Below are 18,367 nucleotides of genomic sequence, written 5' to 3'. Positions count from 1 at the left end.
GTTGTTGCTTTTCTTTTCTTTTCTTTTTTTTTTTTTGTAGAATACTCAAATACAGAAAAGCACAAAGAAAAAAAAATACCACCAATAGTCCTATCATTCAGAGACAGCACTGAGTCATATTGTTCTGGTGGACTCCATCTGCAGTTTCAAACATTTTATTAGAAAATAAAATCATACTATACATTTTGTTTAACATGCTTCAACTTAGAATATATACTTTGAATTTTTCCCATAACATGAAATCATCTTCTATAGCACTTTTTTAGAAGCTGCAGAATGGCTGATGGTAGATGTACCTACATCTCGCACTATTTTACATACTAGAGTGCTCCTTTAAACATGTAGAATTACTGAGATGAAAGGCTTTTTAAGACTCTTGGTTCATATTGCCTTATTATTGCCTTATCTCCCTAAAAAAAGTTGTATCAATTTACGCATTTACTATTGCCTATTTTCCTATATCCTTGTCAACTATCGGTATTCCAATTTTTAACAGTCTATGTAAAAAATGATGTGATGGTAAAGTTAGGTTGTGATGGCCAGGTTATGTTGTCCCGTTGTTTGGTCAAGGAAGCACTGGCTTGATTATTACTGTGAGGCTATTTCATGGTTTAAATCATCAGTAAGTTGATTGCATCTATGGATGACAACATCTACAATCAACTGAGGAGACTGCCTTTAGCAATGAGAAGAGTCTCATCCAATCAGTTGAAGGTCCTAAAAGGAGAAGTGATCATTTCAGCAGCCAGAAGGGAGAACTTCCATCTCTCTTTCAGTCAGCCAACTTCTTCTGGGGAATTTATCAAAAACCTTCCTCGGAGTTCCCAGTTTGTGGTCTGCCCTATGTAATTTATACTTACCCATCCCCACAGTCACATGAGCCAAATCTTATAAAAAGTCTCTTAATATTTACATTACACACACACACACACACACACACACACACACATGTCCTGTTTGTTCTGTTTCCCTAGTGAACCCTGACTAATACAGATTTTGGTACCAGGGTGGATCTTGAGAAAGCAAATCTTAAGGGTGAGATTGCCGAGTTGCTTCTGGGGCTTTTGGAATTGGTTCCTAAACTGATGAGATTCAAATGCACTAATGATGCTATCTCCAACAATCAGGATGACACGGATAGTCCATGGTGTGAGCTGGTAATAGAGATGTGCAAAGCATCACCACTGGGTACTGGTATTCAAATGCTTATAAGAAGCAAGGCTCTGGGTGAGTGTTTTTGACACCGTAAGAGAGTTTTGTGGAGGTAAAAGATCTAATGATGTTAGCTGGTTTTTCCTAATATGTCAGACAGTTCCTAAGAAAGGGATGGACACAAGGCTTCAAATCCCCAACTTAAACTCTGCATGAAGGACATGAAGGTTTCTACATGTAGCTTGAAAGAAAATATTATTTTGTATCGCCACAGACTTGAAATTTATGAAAACCAGACCCAGATTTTCATTGTGCAAGTGGCTGAACGACAACATAAATTGAATAACCAACCTTGCAGGGCAAGGTGTGATTGCTGCTAAGTGAGGGCACTGGCTGGAGGATTGGCATCCTGAGAATCAGAACGGGTATATAAGGGTTGATAGTGAGGGCACTGGGGACACTGAAATCCTTGATTCTGCTGCATCTTTGCCAGATAACCCTGTAATGGTCTAGCCTGAGGAACTGGTCACCCAACCTCCAATCTGCACTGAGAAATCAGCCATCTAAGCGCCACCTGAAGGGATTAACCCTGCTGCGCCTGATAAACCTGGGGCCATCTGCCTTGAGGAAACAGCCCTCACAACTCTGTCTGAAGAGATTCAAACTGTTTGGCCAGAGGAAATCACACTGGAAGGCCCTGAGGTAGCTGGTTTGCAAGACACTTCTAATTCTTCTCAGGATCCACCCCCACCACCTCTCTTTTCTCCAGACCTATAACTAGACTGAAGTCCCAAGAGGCCCAAAAGATGAGGTACAAAGTGTTACCCATGAGGAGGTACACTACAGTCCAAAAGAACTGTGTGGTTTTTCCAATTTATGCAGACAGAAATCAGGAATATGTACGGGAATGGACATTAAGGGTGTAGGACTGAAGCCTGCTAGTAAGATAGGGAATCAATAGATGGATGTGGAACCTGGCAGAGAGTCCACATGGACACCAGTAACCCCCAGGATGGCTGCTGGAGGCCCCCACCCCCAGGATTCTGCCATCCAGGACAAAGACTTCTTCTGGGAACAAGGGAAAGCCCTGGGTATTCCCCAAGGGATGTTATCACTGGGTCCTCACTGGGTTTTGATGGGTGGGGTAATCAATCAAAACAGCAAACAGCTGGAACCCCTCCCCTGCCATTAGCAGTAGAATAATTAATAGTTTATAAAGCAGAATACGAGGCCTGAGCACGCTCTTGCCCTGCTCTCTTGCCTCTGGACCCATTCCTGCCCTCTGCACACCGCTCTCACCATTTTCCTCTGCCATGTGGCCATGCAAGTAAACCTGCATGGGGAACTGTAGCTTGTAAATCAGCCCTCTTCATCCCTTTTTACCCCTTTCCTCTACCTGGGACCCCTGCTCTGTTATTTTCTCCCCTTTCTCTTCCCTCCCTCCCTTAATAAATTACTGGTCTAACTCACCCAGCGTGCTTTTGCAATTCATTTCTGCAGCATAGCCAAGAACCTAGACAAAATCCTGTAACAGGATAATGGTGAAAGGAACATAAAGTTGGATCAGGCTGAATTTTTTGATATGGACCCATTAAGCAGAGTCTGCATCAATGCTGAGGCTCGAGGAGTTAGAAAGGGCTCAGTTTGTTGGGCGTTTGGCTGAAGCATGGGCAAAAGGTGGCCTACATTGTCTGAAGTCAAAATGCCAGAACTGTCCTGTCATAAAGTTGATGAGGGAATCCAAAGGGTCAGAGAGACTAGAATGTTTGAACGGATTTATCATGGATTTATCATGGGGTCCTCACCCATGCCAGTAACATCCAGAGGACACATCTTTCACGAGGACTTTGAGGAATACATTTGTGAGAGCTCCATCCTCCTTAATATATGAAGATATCAATAATAAGAGAAAAATGAGCAAAGGATATTATTACAAAATTTCCCCAAAGAAGAAATGCATAGAATTATATTTTTCAACGTGCATGCTCAATAGTAACAAATCAAACCAAGATACATTTATATTAATCTGTATTTCAAATGGGGCAGATCTGAAGCAGTGCATGTGCTAATTTTGATGTTTTAGTTAGTAGCAGGGTTAAAAGCAGTAGTTAATAGTGCATAAAGGTTGGTAGAATGCTCCCAAAACTTGAAGTAAACAGATACCACGTAGAAAGGGAAAGAATCTCTTCTCAGTGGGAAACTCTGTATATTGAAGATGCTCCTTTTCCAAATGTCTTGGAGTAATGCATTTGTGAACAGCATTCTTTCTGCTTTTTTGATACATAAGTAGGAGAGCTGGATGATCTCCTTTTTATAGATAAGGGAAATTGAGGCAGCAAACAAGACTTTGATCAAGCCAGTGGCAGTGAGAATGGGATCTGGAAGGCCCTGATCTGCTGCCTGCTGCTTCGGTTTTTGCTTCCAGAGGACTGTGTCAGTAGAGACCAGGAGAGCCCACAGGCAGGGGTTGTGGGCTCATATTCGTCTTTGTGTCTCTAGAGTTTAGTACGACGCCTGGCACAGAGCAGTTGTTCAGAATGTGTTCATTGACAGAAAATTTAGCCATAGGCTCTTTTCCCTGCTTCTGTATTCTCTGAAGCTTATTACTAGCCCCTTGATCCAGACATGCTAGCAAACCCTGTGCTCTCCTGAAATAATACATGAAGGGCCCTCTGCAGATGTTAACCTTAAGCATTGTAAGGATTTGACATCCTTTCTGCTGTGTTGAAGGAGTGTCATCTGTCCCCCCAGGAGTGGCTGGTAGTCTGGCCTCCAGGTATCTGAGCCCCCTTCCTCACCCTCACCTGCCCCAGGAAGGGGACTCACCTGAAGGCCTCCAGCCCCTTGTAGAGACTGGCTTGTGTGTCCTTGCTGGCTGACAGGAAGTCATTGAACATCAGGCGTGCCAGGGACTTCTGGACCAACTTGCAGAAGGGTGTGTGAAAAATCATAAACTGGAAATCTTCTAGGGTGAAAGGTTGGTTGATGCCAGCTGGAAGAGGAGGGAGTGTGAATCAAGCACGTGGCCTGGTGGGTTAGTCATGTAGACCACCTTCTCCAAGCTCTCAGCTGTGCTGAGGGACGCCGAGCCTCACACAAAACTAACCAGCCAACATACAGGAGGGGAAGCAGGTACGTTAGCTCATTCACTTCACAAGTATTTACAAAGCACTCTCTACGTCTAAGGAAAGAAGGGAAGGAAACAAACACCTCCTGAGGATATGCTATTGCCAAACTCTGTGGCAGATGCTTTCAGGTACATTAACTTATTCTTTCTCCAAATCAACTTTGTGCTTAAACATTCTCTCCATTTCCCAGAGGAGGAAACAGATTCTCCAAAATACTAAATGAAGCCATGCGTCCCAGGTTACCCAGCTTCAGATTTGGATTCACTCTGACTCTGCATTCCAGACGCCCTCTCTCACTCTGAGGATGAGGACAATGTAATCACTTCCTTTAGGAAAACTTATAACTTAGTGCTATGATCCAAAGCAGCATCTGTCAAATTCCTTATGAGAAGAAGGTGTACAATTAAAATGGGATGAGGACTCAGAGGAGGTGAGAGCAATTAGCCAGTAACAGCTTTGCTGCGGAAGGCAGCTGGTAGAGAGGTCCGAGGACACTCCTTACCTGTGTGTGTGTGGCTCGCGGGAGTCGTACTCCAGCCATCGCGTGGAAAGGGGCAGGTGGCTCCTGACACCAGTCCTAAGGCGTCCCTACTCTGACGCCTCCACGGATCTGTTCCCACACTGAAAACTATCTTTTACAGATGCTTATCTGGGCATGCCTAAGCAGGTAACATTCCTTTTTACTTTTTCAAGTGGGTTTCTCTGTATTTTAAAAATAAGATTTATCTGATTCTTTGCTATTATGAGAGTCATATTGTAGCAGAAAGTTCAGAAACTACAGGTGAAAACACAATCTACCTGTAACCCTACCATTCAACTATGCAGAGAAAAGCCACTGCTAACACGTTAGTAGGTAGAAAATGTGTAAGGAGTGTCAACAGCAGCCACTCTTTAAAGGACGGCAAACAGCAGACCTGAGCGGGAGCCGCTTTCTGGGTGGCTGGCCCTCCTGCTTCCACCCTGCGGGCTCCGCTCCTGGGCCGCGCACTTGTGCCCCGTGGGCCCCGCTCCTGGGCCCTGCACTGACCCCCGCGGGCTCCGCTCCTGGGCCCTGCACTTGCGCCCCGCGGGCTCCGCTCCTGGGCTCCGCACTGACCCCCGCGGGCTCCGCTCCTGGGCCCTGCACTTGTGCCCCGCGGGCTCCGCTCCTGGATCCTGCACTTGTGCCCCGCGGGCTCCGCTCCTGGATCCTGCACTTGTGCCCCGCCGGCTCCGCTCCTGGATCCTGCACTTGTGCCCCGCGGGCTCCGCTCCTGGGCCCTGCACTGACCCCCGCGGGCTCCGCCCCTGGGCCCTGCACTTGTGCCCCGCGGGCTCCGCCCCTGGGCCCTGCACTGACGCCTGCGGGCTCCGCTCCTGGGCCGCGCACTGTGCCCCGTGGGCCCCGCTCCTGGGCCCTGCACTGACCCCCGCGGGCTCCGCTCCTGGGCCCTGCACTTGTGCCCCGCGGGCTCCGCCCCTGGGCTCCGCACTGACCCCCGCGGGCTCCGCCCCTGGGCTGCGCACTTGCGCCCCGCGGGCTCCGCTCCTGGATCCTGCACTTGTGCCCCGCGGGCTCCGCCCCTGGGACCTGCACTGACGCCTGCGGGCTCTGCTCCTGGGCCGCGCACTTGTGCCCCGTGGGCCCCGCTCCTGGGCCCTGCACTGACCCCCGCGGGCTCCGCTCCTGGGCCCTGCACTTGTGCCCCGCGGGCTCCGCCCCTGGGCCCTGCACTGACCCCCCGCGGGCTCCGCCCCTGGGCCCTGCACTGACCCCCGCGGGCTCCGCCCCTGGGCCCTGCACTTGCGCCCCGCGGGCTCCGCCCCTGGGCCCTGCACTTGTGCCCCGCGGGCTCCGCCCCTGGGCCCTGCACTTGCGCCCCGCGGGCTCCGCTCCTGGGCCCTGCACTTGTGCCCCGCGGGCTCCGCCCCTGGGCCCTGCACTGACCCCCCGCGGGCCCCGCTCCTGGGCCCTGCACTTGTGCCCCGCGGGCCCCGCTCCTGGGCCCTGCACTTGTGCCCCGCGGGCCCCGCCCCTGGGCCCTGCATTTGTGCCCCGCGGGCTCCGCCCCTGGGCCCTGCACTTGTGCCCCGCGGGCTCCGCCCCTGGGCCCTGCACTTGTGCCCCGCGGGCTCCGCCCCTGGGCCCTGCACTTGTGCCCCGCGGGCCCCGCTCCTGGGCCCTGCACTTGCGCCCCGCGGGCTCCGCTCCTGGATCCTGCACTTGTGCCCCGCGGGCTCCGCCCCTGGGACCTGCACTGACGCCTGCGGGCTCTGCTCCTGGGCCGCGCACTTGTGCCCCGTGGGCCCCGCTCCTGGGACCTGCACTGACGCCTGCGGGCTCTGCTCCTGGGCCGCGCACTTGTGCCCCGTGGGCCCCGCTCCTGGGCCCTGCACTGACCCCCGCGGGCTCCGCTCCTGGGCCCTGCACTTGTGCCCCGCGGGCTCCGCCCCTGGGCCCTGCACTGACCCCCCGCGGGCTCCGCTCCTGGATCCTGCACTTGTGCCCCGCGGGCTCCGCTCCTGGATCCTGCACTTGTGCCCCGCGGGCTCCGCCCCTGGGACCTGCACTGACGCCTGCGGGCTCTGCTCCTGGGCCGCGCACTTGTGCCCCGTGGGCCCCGCTCCTGGGCCCTGCACTGACCCCCGCGGGCTCCGCTCCTGGGCCCTGCACTTGTGCCCCGCGGGCTCCGCCCCTGGGCCCTGCACTGACCCCCCGCGGGCTCCGCTCCTGGGCCCTGCACTTGTGCCCCGCGGGCTCCGCTCCTGGGCCCTGCACTGACCCCCGCGGGCTCCGCTCTGGGCCCTGCACTTGGGCCCACGGGCTCCGCTCCTGGGCCCCGCACTTGCGCCCCGCGGGCTCCGCTCCTGGGTCCTACACTGACCCCCGCGGGCTCCGCTCCTGGGCCCTGCACTGACCCCCCGCGGGCTCCACTCTGGGCCCTGCACTTGTGCCCCGCGGGCTCCGCCCCTGGGCCCTGCACTTGCGCCCCGCGGGCTCCGCTCCTGGGCCCTGCACTTGTGCCCCGCGGGCTCCGCCCCTGGGCCCTGCACTGACCCCCCGCGGGCTCCGCTCCTGGGCCCTGCACTGACCCCCGCGGGCTCCGCCCCTGGGCCCTGCACTTGCGCCCCGCGGGCTCCGCCCCTGGGCCCTGCACTTGTGCCCCGCGGGCTCCGCCCCTGGGCCCTGCACTTGCGCCCCGCGGGCTCCGCTCCTGGGCCCTGCACTTGTGCCCCGCGGGCTCCGCCCCTGGGCCCTGCACTGACCCCCCGCGGGCCCCGCTCCTGGGCCCTGCACTTGTGCCCCGCGGGCCCCGCTCCTGGGCCCTGCACTTGTGCCCCGCGGGCCCCGCCCCTGGGCCCTGCACTTGTGCCCCGCGGGCTCCGCCCCTGGGCCCTGCACTTGTGCCCCGCGGGCTCCGCCCCTGGGCCCTGCACTTGTGCCCCGCGGGCTCCGCCCCTGGGCCCTGCACTTGTGCCCCGCGGGCCCCGCTCCTGGGCCCTGCACTTGCGCCCCGCGGGCTCCGCTCCTGGATCCTGCACTTGTGCCCCGCGGGCTCCGCCCCTGGGACCTGCACTGACGCCTGCGGGCTCTGCTCCTGGGCCGCGCACTTGTGCCCCGTGGGCCCCGCTCCTGGGACCTGCACTGACGCCTGCGGGCTCTGCTCCTGGGCCGCGCACTTGTGCCCCGTGGGCCCCGCTCCTGGGCCCTGCACTGACCCCCGCGGGCTCCGCTCCTGGGCCCTGCACTTGTGCCCCGCGGGCTCCGCCCCTGGGCCCTGCACTGACCCCCCGCGGGCTCCGCTCCTGGATCCTGCACTTGTGCCCCGCGGGCTCCGCCCCTGGGACCTGCACTGACGCCTGCGGGCTCTGCTCCTGGGCCGCGCACTTGTGCCCCGTGGGCCCCGCTCCTGGGCCCTGCACTGACCCCCGCGGGCTCCGCTCCTGGGCCCTGCACTTGTGCCCCGCGGGCTCCGCCCCTGGGCCCTGCACTGACCCCCCGCGGGCTCCGCTCCTGGGCCCTGCACTTGTGCCCCGCGGGCTCCGCCCCTGGGCCCTGCACTTGTGCCCCGCGGGCTCCGCTCCTGGGCCCTGCACTGACCCCCGCGGGCTCCGCTCCTGGGCCCTGCACTTGTGCCCCGCGGGCTCCGCCCCTGGGCCCTGCACTTGCGCCCCGCGGGCTCCGCTCCTGGGCCCTGCACTTGTGCCCCGCGGGCTCCGCCCCTGGGCCCTGCACTGACCCCCCGCGGGCCCCGCTCCTGGGCCCTGCACTTGTGCCCCGCGGGCCCCGCTCCTGGGCCCTGCACTTGTGCCCCGCGGGCCCCGCCCCTGGGCCCTGCACTTGTGCCCCGCGGGCTCCGCTCTGGGCCCTGCACTTGTGCCCCGCGGGCTCCGCCCCTGGGCCCTGCACTTGTGCCCCGCGGGCCCCGCCCCTGGGCCCTGCACTTGTGCCCCGCGGGCCCCGCCCCTGGGCCCTGCACTTGTGCCCCGCGGGCCCCGCCCCTGGGCCCTGCACTTGTGCCCCGCGGGCTCCGCCCCTGGGCCCTGCACTTGTGCCCCGCGGGCTCCGCCCCTGGGCCCTGCACTGACCCCCGCGGGCTCCGCTCCTGGATCCTGCACTTGTGCCCCGCGGGCTCCGCTCCTGGGCCCTGCACTGACCCCCGCGGGCTCCGCTCTGGGCCCTGCACTTGCGCCCCGCGGGCTCCGCTCCTGGGCCGCGCACTGTGCCCCGCGGGCTCCGCTCCTGGGCCCTGCACTGACCCCCGCGGGCTCCGCTCCTGGGCCCTGCACTTGTGCCCCGCGGGCTCCGCTCCTGGGCCCTGCACTTGCGCCCCGCGGGCCCCGCTCCTGGGCCCTGCACTTGTGCCCCGCGGGCTCCGCTCTGGGCCCCGCACTGACGCCCGCGGGCTCCGCTCTGGGCCCTGCACTTGCGCCCCGCGGGCTCCGCTCTGGGCCCCGCACTGACGCCCGCGGGCTCCGCTCTGGGCCCTGCACTTGCGCCCCGCGGGCTCCGCTCTGGGCTCCGCACTGACCCCCGCGGGCTCCGCTCTGGGCCCCGCACTGACCCCCGCGGGCTCCGCTCCGGGCCCTGCACTGACTTCCGTTTGGCGGGAGGCACGGGGCTTCCCGGGGCTCCCGGGGCGTTCCCCGCCCCTTCCCGGGGGGAGGAGACCGCCCCTGAGCGCGGGCGCCCCGCCCGCCGGCCGTACCTTCCTTCCACTGCTCCTGGATTTTCCGGCGGTAGAAGGCGTAGCAGCGGTCCAGAGCCCGGAAGTAGCACTGGATGGAGAGCTGGCCGTCCACCACCGGGTACTCGGAGGCCAGGTCCGGCTTGTAGAAGTCGTACACGTTCTCCATGTGCGTGCCGCGCAGCCCTGGGGGGCGCGGGCGCTCAGCGCGGGGCGCACGCCTCGGCGGGGAGGGCGCGGGGGGACTTCCGGCCCGCCCTGCCGCGCGGCCCGCGCTCAGCGCCCTCGTTTCCCGTTCCCCTGCCCTCACCCCTGCGCTTGACACGCGCTGGAATAAAGCCCCTCGACCCCATTCCCTCTGTCACCTCAGCTCAGCGCCCAAAGGCCAGACAGCTCGCCACAGGGCGCGGCATTCCCCCGCCGGCGGGGCGGAAGCAGGCGCTTCCCGCCATTCCCTCTGTCACCTCAGCTGAGCTCCCGCAGGCTCCACCGCTCACCACAGAGGGCGGCATTCCCCCGCCAGCGCTTCCCGCCATTCCCTTCCGTCACCTCCGCTCAGCGCCCTCAGGCCCAGGCAGCGCCTTGCCCTCACCACAGGGCCGCATGCCCCGTGGGCGGAAGCAGGCGCTTCCCGCCTTCCCCTCTGTCACCTCAGCTCAGCGCCCTCAGGCCCAGGCAGCGCCTCGCCCTCACCACAGGGAGGCATGCCCCGCGGGCGGAAGCAGGCGCTTCCGCCTTCCCCTCTGTCACCTCAGCTCAGCGCCCTCAGGCCCAGGGGCCGCCCACCACAGGGCGGCATTCCCCGCGGGGCGGAAGCGGGCGCTTCCCGCCTTCCCCTCTGCTCGCTGCCCCCACGGCGGCCTCGTGGGTACGGCGGCCTTCCCGAGCCCACCCCTCGTCCCGGCGCAGGCGGCCCCGGCCCAGCACCCCGCCCTCGCCGGCCTCCGCAGCCCCCGGCTGCCCGCCACGCACCTCGCTCCAGCGCCAGCGGCGCCTGGGGGCCGACCAGCATGGCCACGGCGCCGGCGCCGCCCGTGGGGCGCGCGCTGCCACTCGCGTACACGGCGATGTCCCCGCAGACCACCAGGGCGTAGCGACCTGCGGGAGAGACGAGAAATAACCACCGCTGCTACCAAACGTGGTCAACGGAGGGCCCCTAGGTGCCAGGCCGAGGGTAGGGGTGGGGATACAGCGATGGCCGAAAAAGAAGAGGAAAAGGATAAACCTGTCCTCGTGGAATTTGTGTTCTAGTGAAACTCTTCGTGTCATGCTTGAAAAGCAAAGCCAAAACTCGGTGCCCTGTCATTTATTCAGAATTCTGTTCAATTAAACGTTTGCTGATTGACACTTTTGGAGACAATTTAGGTTTCTACTTGATCACATTATCCTAAAATTCCATCATCCGTGATCCTGAAATTCCTTCCAAATTACAGAAGGCCAAGCAAAAGGGAAGGAAACTAACATTTGAAATACCAGCTAGACACTAGTTATCCTCAAACAAACCTCAAAACAATCCAATGGGGTGGGTAATATCCACATTTATGAAGGAAGACATTGTTTTCCAGAGAGGTTAAGGAACCTGTCCACACACATCTGGTGAATGTGGGATTTAGTATTCAGACCCAATTCTGCTTGGCTCCTAAACTGTGTGCTTTGAGCTACTTGGCCTTGTGAAAAGAGTTTCTGTTGAATAACTACATTTAATGTGGATGAGTCATGGGAATTCTATAAGTTAGTCTGTCAAATGCAGATTTCGGTCCTTCCCCTTAAATTGCATCAAAATACTCAGGTCACTGGAGTACAGGGCTTCTGTATATTCCACAGACTGGTCCAAATGAGGGCTTAACAAGACCTGACCGTTATTTCTTCCACTTTTGTTTGCTGCAAGTGCTGTCCCTGAAACTCGAGTCCATGGGGGAGATATGGTAGTGGTTTTAGTGTTCTAAACAATCTTGAGGATTCATCCAAGTACTGAGTTAGAATCTAGATTTCTACATAATGTAATCTTGACAGTAAGCTTTTACAGCAGGTAGTTTTCCCCTTTCCAGACAAAAATCTAAACTGGGGCACAATGAACTTAAGTCATTTATTCAGGCCACACAGCTAATAAATGGTAGGGTAAGGGAGGATTGAGTTAATTCCAACCCAAATTCACTTAAGTCCAAGGACCTTCTCTTTGGAATAATAAAAACTCCAAAAACAATAACATCAACAAAAAAGTTTTGGTTTTTCCCAATGGAATATGTACATGTATATGAACATGTTGTGAAAAACGTGGAAACTATGGAAAAATACTTAGAAGCTGATAAGGAAAAGATCAGGAAATTTGACAACATAAAAGTCAAAAGACAAACTGGGGGCATATATATAACACAATCAAAATACCCCCTACTTTCTTTCATTTATAACGGTCTCATTAAAAAAAGACAAGTCATGCAATAGAAAACTGGTCAGTAAACAAGTAAAGGGAAGTGGATGTGGCTCAAGCAACTGAGCTCCCGCCTACCACATGGGAGGTTTCTGGTTCAGTTCACGGTGCCTCCTAAAGACGACAGTGAGCTGGCACAACAGGCAGGCACAACAAGCTGAGGCAACAAGATGACGCAACAAGAGACGCAAGAAGAAAAACCTACTAAGACACAACAAAGCAGGGAACAGAGGTGGCTTAAGTGATTAGGTGCCTCCTTCCCACATTGGAGGTCCCAGGTCAGTTCCTGGTGCCTCCTAAAGAAACAAAGACAACGAACAGACACAGCAAGTGTAAAACAACAGGGGGTGGGGAGAGAGAAATAAATAAATCTTTTTTAAAAATGTAAAAAAACACAACTTCTCTTCCAATGAAAGAAGGCAAATCAAAGACACTATTATTTTACTTATTAAACTGATAAAGACTATAATGTTTGATACTATGTATTACAGGAATGTAATTTAGTGCAGCATTTTGAAAAACAATTTGGCACATTCTTTCAAACTTTTTTTTTTACTCTGCTGAATGACATTTTCTTTATTATATTTTAGTTTACAGCTCTTTAATTCAGAAATCAGAGACTGTTTTTCATTAAACTGTGATTCCCTCCTCTCTCCCCAAATTAGGGAATTTGAAAAAGGCTTAATTTGTATGAGTTACCAAATTAAATTTTCATTTATACACAATTTAACTGTTTATAAAGTACCCAATATTATAGCTTACAAAGCATATGACTTTTGACAATAAAATAACACTTTTAACATAACCTTTTGTTCTGTAAAAAATATTCTACATACTTGCACACCATTGAAACAATCTTTTTTGTTTGGGAAATTCCTTATGCACATTAACCTAAAAAAATTGTCAATGATTATATATCAGGATTTCTAATGTTAAGATAATTGGCTGCCACCTAGTGTTCAATTTCTGCAATTTCTAGCCTTATATATTCCAAATTGCTATTAAAACCCAGGTTCTAAAACCTGTCTTTTGAAATTGCTTCTTTATTTATATGGTCATGAAAAGATTGTGTGTGATATAATAATTAGTATAAAAGTATCCTCGTGATACTGCAATATGAAAAATAGATATCCCCATTTTGACTTCAAATGCAGATTTCTGCCCTCCCCTTAAATTGTATCAAAATCTCAAAAGAACATGTAGGGAACTGGAATATACAGAAAGATTCTGTACATTCCACAGACTAGTCAAAATGAGGGATTAGTCATAATCCATAAGGAGTAAAGGGCAGATGTAGGAAAGGCAGTAATCCAATTTTTTCTTCTTTTTTTAAACAGTAGAGGTTTATGAGTCTTTTACCCATAAGTTCCATTACATCAAAAGAACAAAGTGGGCTTAGCATTTCACTTAAGGCAATTCAGCATTATCAGTTTTTTTTTTAAGATTTATTTTTTTTTCCTCTTCCTCCTCCCCACCCCCATTGTTTGCACTTCCTGTCTGCTCTCTGTGTCCATTTGTGTCAGCTTGTCTTCTCTTTAGGAGGCACCAGGAATGGAACCTGCGACCTCCCATGTGGAGGAGAGGTGCTCAATCACCTGAGCCAGCTCAGCTCCTGCTTTGTTGTGCTTCTCACTGTCTTTCCATTCTGTGTCTCTTTTGTTGTATCATCTTGTTGCATCAGCTTGCTGCTCTTGTCCGCTGTTCCAGCTCTCCTTCTCCAGGAAGCACCCGGAACCTGAACCCAGGACTCCCGTGTGGTAGGCAGAAGCCCAATAGCTTGAGCCACACCCACCTCCCTATCGGTTTTGAAGAAACACAAATACCTTAAAAACTAACCAGTCTGCTTTAACAAATTGTACATGCTAATGAAATTTTAGTCTTCTAAATCCAAATACAGAGCAATCCCCAGAAAAACTGGAATGTAAAATGTTGGGTTCCATTTAGAGATCATCAAAATCTTCATCAACATCTCCATGTCACCATCATCACCACCAGAACCAAAGCCTCTAGTTCACTGATTTTAGCATGCTCTGGAAGCTCATCCCATGCCTTCCGACTTCTAGCTTCATCTGCATTGTAACTTTTTTTTAATGTTTTATTTGTTTTTTATTGCATTGTATTTTAAAGTCACAGGGGCTTCCTTATCCTGGTAATCTCGTAGACAAACCAATATAATATCTGAGGTATTTATCCAAACCTTTTTGCTCAGTTTCCCTCTCATGTGACATAACCTATTTACACCATCAAAACATTGCTTCCAATCCTCCATTTCTCAACATTTTGATTACCTGAGCATGCTCTTGGTCCATCTTTTTTGAACGCCAACTCTCTCTTTTTAATTTATTCTCATTCTTCCCTCTATGTCTATTTTACCTCCTCTACCTTTATTCTTAGGCATGGCAGTGACGGTGAACTCTCTGGATTCTTTTAGGGTGGGGATTTGGCAGCGACGCCTCTGAGAGCAGCAAAGGGCCACGCGGGAGGGGCAGCGCAGGAAGCTCACCACCGAGCTCTCTCGGGATCCGCTCACGACCAAACATTTTTTTAATTTTAAATTTTTATTTTTTTACTTTTAGGAGGGATCGGAGATTGAACTTGGACATGGTACCTGGGAAGCAGGCACTTAACCACTGAGCTATGACCACGCCCCTGCGTCAAACTTTTTTTTTTAAAGATTCATTTTTTTAATTTATTTCTCTCCCCTTCCCCCTGTTGTCTGCTCTCTCTGTCCATTTGCCATGTGTTCCTCTGTGTCCACTTGCATTCTTGACAGGTGGCACCAGGAGTCTGTGTCTCTTTTTGTTGCGTCATCTTGCTGAGTCAGTTTTCTGCGTGCGCGGCACCACTCCTGAGCAGGCTGCACTTTTTGCGCGGGGCGGCTCTCCTTGCGGGGCGCACTCCTCGTGCATGGGGAACCCCTACACAGGGGGTGCTCCTGCATGGCATGGCACTCCTGCATTATGCAGCACTGTGCATGGGCCAGCTCACCACATGGGTCAGGAGCCCTGGGTTTGAACTCTGGACCTCCTGTATGGTAGGTGGATGCTCTATCAGTTGAGCCACATTTGCTTCCCAGTGTCAAACTTTTAAATCAACATACTTTTGATCTGCAATTCTACTTCTAGGACTCTGTTCTTAGAATGATTACCACAGGCATGCAAAGCTATTGTGTGATACTCATTAAAAATATTATTAGTAATTGCCAAAAAAGCAATGGCAATCTAAATATGAAGCAATATGGGACTAATTATACTTTGGCATATCTATATAATGAAACATTACTTGGCTTTTAAAAGAATCATGTAAAATGATCTCTAAAACATCATAGACATGAAGAATAACATGTACAGTGCTCAAGAATAGATATCTATATGCAGATGCAGAGAAAAATTCTGGAAGAATATTTAAGAAGTTTTTATAGTGTTAAATTCTGGGAAACAGTGGGAATATCAAATGGGGACTCGTTATTCACTTTAAATGCTTGTGTATAAGTTTCTTTTTCTTTCTTTTTTAACCATAACTTTGTATTTTTAAAAAATTTATTTCTCTCCCCTCTCCCCCCCAGTTGTCTGTTCTCTGTGTCCATTCACTGTGTGTTCTTCTGTGACTGCTTCTATCTTTATCAGAAGCACTGGGAATCTGTGTTTCTTTTTGTTGTGTCATCTTGTTGTGTCAGCTCTCCATGTGTGTGCGGCGCCATTCTTGGGCAGGCTGCATTTTTTCGCTCTGGTGGCTCTCCTTATGGGGTGCACTCCTTGAGCATGGGGCTCCCCTACGTGGGGGACACCCCTGCGTGGCACAGGCACTCCTTGCGCGCATCAGCACTGCGCATGGGCCAGCCCCACACGGGTCAAGGAGGCCTGGGGTTTGAACCGTGGACCTCCCATGTGGTAGACGGACGCCCTAACCACTGGGCCAAGTCTGCTTCCCTTCCTAGGCTGTTTTAAGGACTAAATGAATGACTTAGGTGAAAATGCTCTCTAGCTATATGGGGCTCTACAAGCTAAGGGATTACATTTGGGTGATCGAGCAAGACGTTGTCCTTCCTTATCGGATAGGGCACCCGGGACCTGGGAGGCGGGGCTGGTGGGACTCAGTCTCCAAGCCTAGGTGCTTTCTTACATAAGGTCTTATGTAAGCACGTACCGTCCCAGGAGCTGGACTCCATCCAGTTGGCAGCGTTGAAGAGGGAGGCAGTGCCCCCGTAGCAGGCATTGGTGGTGTCTATGCCCTCGATGTCGGTGTTGCCCGAGTCCTGGAAGAGCTCCATGAGCACTGTTTTCACGGCCTTGGACTTGTCAATGATAGTCTCAGTGCCCACTTCCAGCCGGCCCACAGAGTCCCACGGGAGCTGTGTGCGCTCCATCAGCCGCTGCACCACCGTTAGGCACAGGGAGTTGATGTCCTCCTGGACCGAGCAGAAGCCCATCTGGGTCTGGCCCAAGCCCACTGTGTACTTTCCCACCTGCACATTGTTATACTTCTCCAGGTCAGTTTGGTCCACGTATTGTGCTGGGAAGTAGACCTCCAGGGCAAGGATGCCCACATCCTTTGGCCAAATATCTCTTTTGGCGAGGGGCACAGCAGAGACTGTAGAAAACCTGGGGTGGAGATAACAAGCATAATCATAACTGTTCTCTAGCCAGTTGCCTCAAACTCCAGTAATATGCAATCATTGAATCCATCTCTTAATGTATTTTGAAGCTATGTTATCAGATACATACAAATGCAAGATCATTATATCTGTCCATTGTATTGACTCTTTTATCCTTATTATATATCCCTCTTCCTCTATAGGGATACTTCTTGCCTTAATATCTACTTTTCCATACTGCCTTTTTGATTAGTGTTTGCATGGTATATCTTTTTCTGTCCTTTTATACATTCAACTTGTCAGGGCCTATCATATTTAACATTCATCTCTTGTAAACAGCATACAGTTGGGTCCTTTTCATTCTTAACAACTCTTACAATATTGGTGTTTTAGTTGGAGTGCTTAGTCCATTTACATTTATTTTAATTACTCATGGACTTATGGACTTGGAATTAAGTCTACTATCTTGTTATTTGTTTCTATTTCTCCTATATGTTCTTTGTTCCCTTAGTCCTCCTTTCCTGTCTTTTTGATTAAATAGTATTATTCTATTTTCTCTCCTCTATGAGCTTTTTAGTATATATATATATACACTAAAATATATAAATATTTTATATCCATCATATATATCCATAAAATATATCCATATATCCATAAAAGAAAGGATATATAGGTGTATATCCATATATATAAAAGATACATATATATCTTTTCTTTTACCGGTGACCATAGAGATTACTATATGCATTGTTGGATTATTATAACAAATTAATAGTTCTATTATTTTCTGAACATTGCAAAAACCTTACCTTAGTTTAACTTCATTTACCTTTGATAATGTCATATATCTTACTTCTACATATGTTATAAACTCCATAAGACATTTTTTAAAAATTTCACTCATTTTTAAAATGTCCCTCTCATTATCCCCCGTCTCTTTCTTCTTTCTCTTTTATATACAAGACCATAGCATTGTTTTTCTACTTTTTCAGGAATTTTCTGTTTGATTTCAGGAATTTTTTGTTTGATTCTATCCTATCTACTTTTTCTGATTGGGCCTCCCAATATTCTTTTTCCTCCCAATATTTTTTGAGCATGTACTATACACCCAATACTGTGCTGCAGTCCAGATGCACAATAGTGAATAACACAAACTTTGTGACCATGAAAAGGACACAGTCTAATGGAGGAGGCTGACATTTTTACTGTTAAATACACAGTAGAACAAATAAAGGCTGTGGCAACAGAGGGCACGGAGAGAACAATTCTAAATGAGGGCAGAAGAAAACAGGGGAAGAGGTCAGTAGAAAAGGGGAGAAATAGTCTATCTCTTTCTTCAATCTACCCATCTCTCTTCAACTCTGACTCAGCATTCCTGATGAAAATCTGGAGTTTCTCCTCTCAGGTACAAGGACAGAGTTCACAATGTCCACTTCAGATGCCAATTGGAAGTACTTAAATTCTGGTCAATCATCATTTTAAAGATGGTGAAATCAAGGCACACACTGTGTATTCATGTGCTCAGAGTAAAGCATTTAGTCATTGTAACGGTCGGGTTCATGTGTCAACTTGGCCAGGTAATGGTGCCTGGTTGTCTGGTCAAGCAGGCACTGGCCTGATTGCTACTTGAGGACATTTCATGGATTTAAATCATAAGTAAGTCAATTGCATCTATGGCTGATTATGTCTACAGTCAGCCGAGGAGATTGTCTCCACAATGATAAAAGTCTCTTCCAATCAACGAGAGGCTTTAAAAGAAGTGATGATTTCAGTAGTCAGAAGAGAGAATTTTCATCTCTACTTCAGCGTCAGCTTCTCCTGGGGAATTCATCAGCAGCTGTCATTGGAGTTCCCTGTTTGCGGCCTGCCCTATGTGGTATTTGGACTCACATTCTCA

At 52.2% G+C, this 18,367-nt stretch overlaps 1 protein-coding gene across 1 annotated transcript in view; it reads right to left on the bottom strand.

Moving 5' to 3' along the window:
• Positions 1–18,367, bottom strand: part of HMGCS2 (3-hydroxy-3-methylglutaryl-CoA synthase 2) — a 35,743-nt gene that overhangs the window by 7,748 nt on the left and 9,628 nt on the right. Inside the window, exons 2-5 of the mRNA XM_058302957.2 lie at positions 16,023–16,477; positions 10,421–10,546; positions 9,470–9,634; positions 3,979–4,144 (exon numbers count right to left, since the gene is read on the bottom strand). Coding sequence (XP_058158940.1) covers positions 3,979–4,144; positions 9,470–9,634; positions 10,421–10,546; positions 16,023–16,477 — 912 coding nt within the window. The remainder of the gene's footprint in view (positions 1–3,978; positions 4,145–9,469; positions 9,635–10,420; positions 10,547–16,022; positions 16,478–18,367) is intronic.

Source organism: Dasypus novemcinctus, chromosome 9 (genome assembly GCF_030445035.2).
Source record: "Dasypus novemcinctus isolate mDasNov1 chromosome 9, mDasNov1.1.hap2, whole genome shotgun sequence".
NCBI classification, from domain to species: domain Eukaryota; kingdom Metazoa; phylum Chordata; class Mammalia; order Cingulata; family Dasypodidae; genus Dasypus; species Dasypus novemcinctus.
The sequence above is the reverse complement of the archived record's forward strand: the minus strand, read 5'-3'. Positions and strand labels throughout refer to the sequence as shown.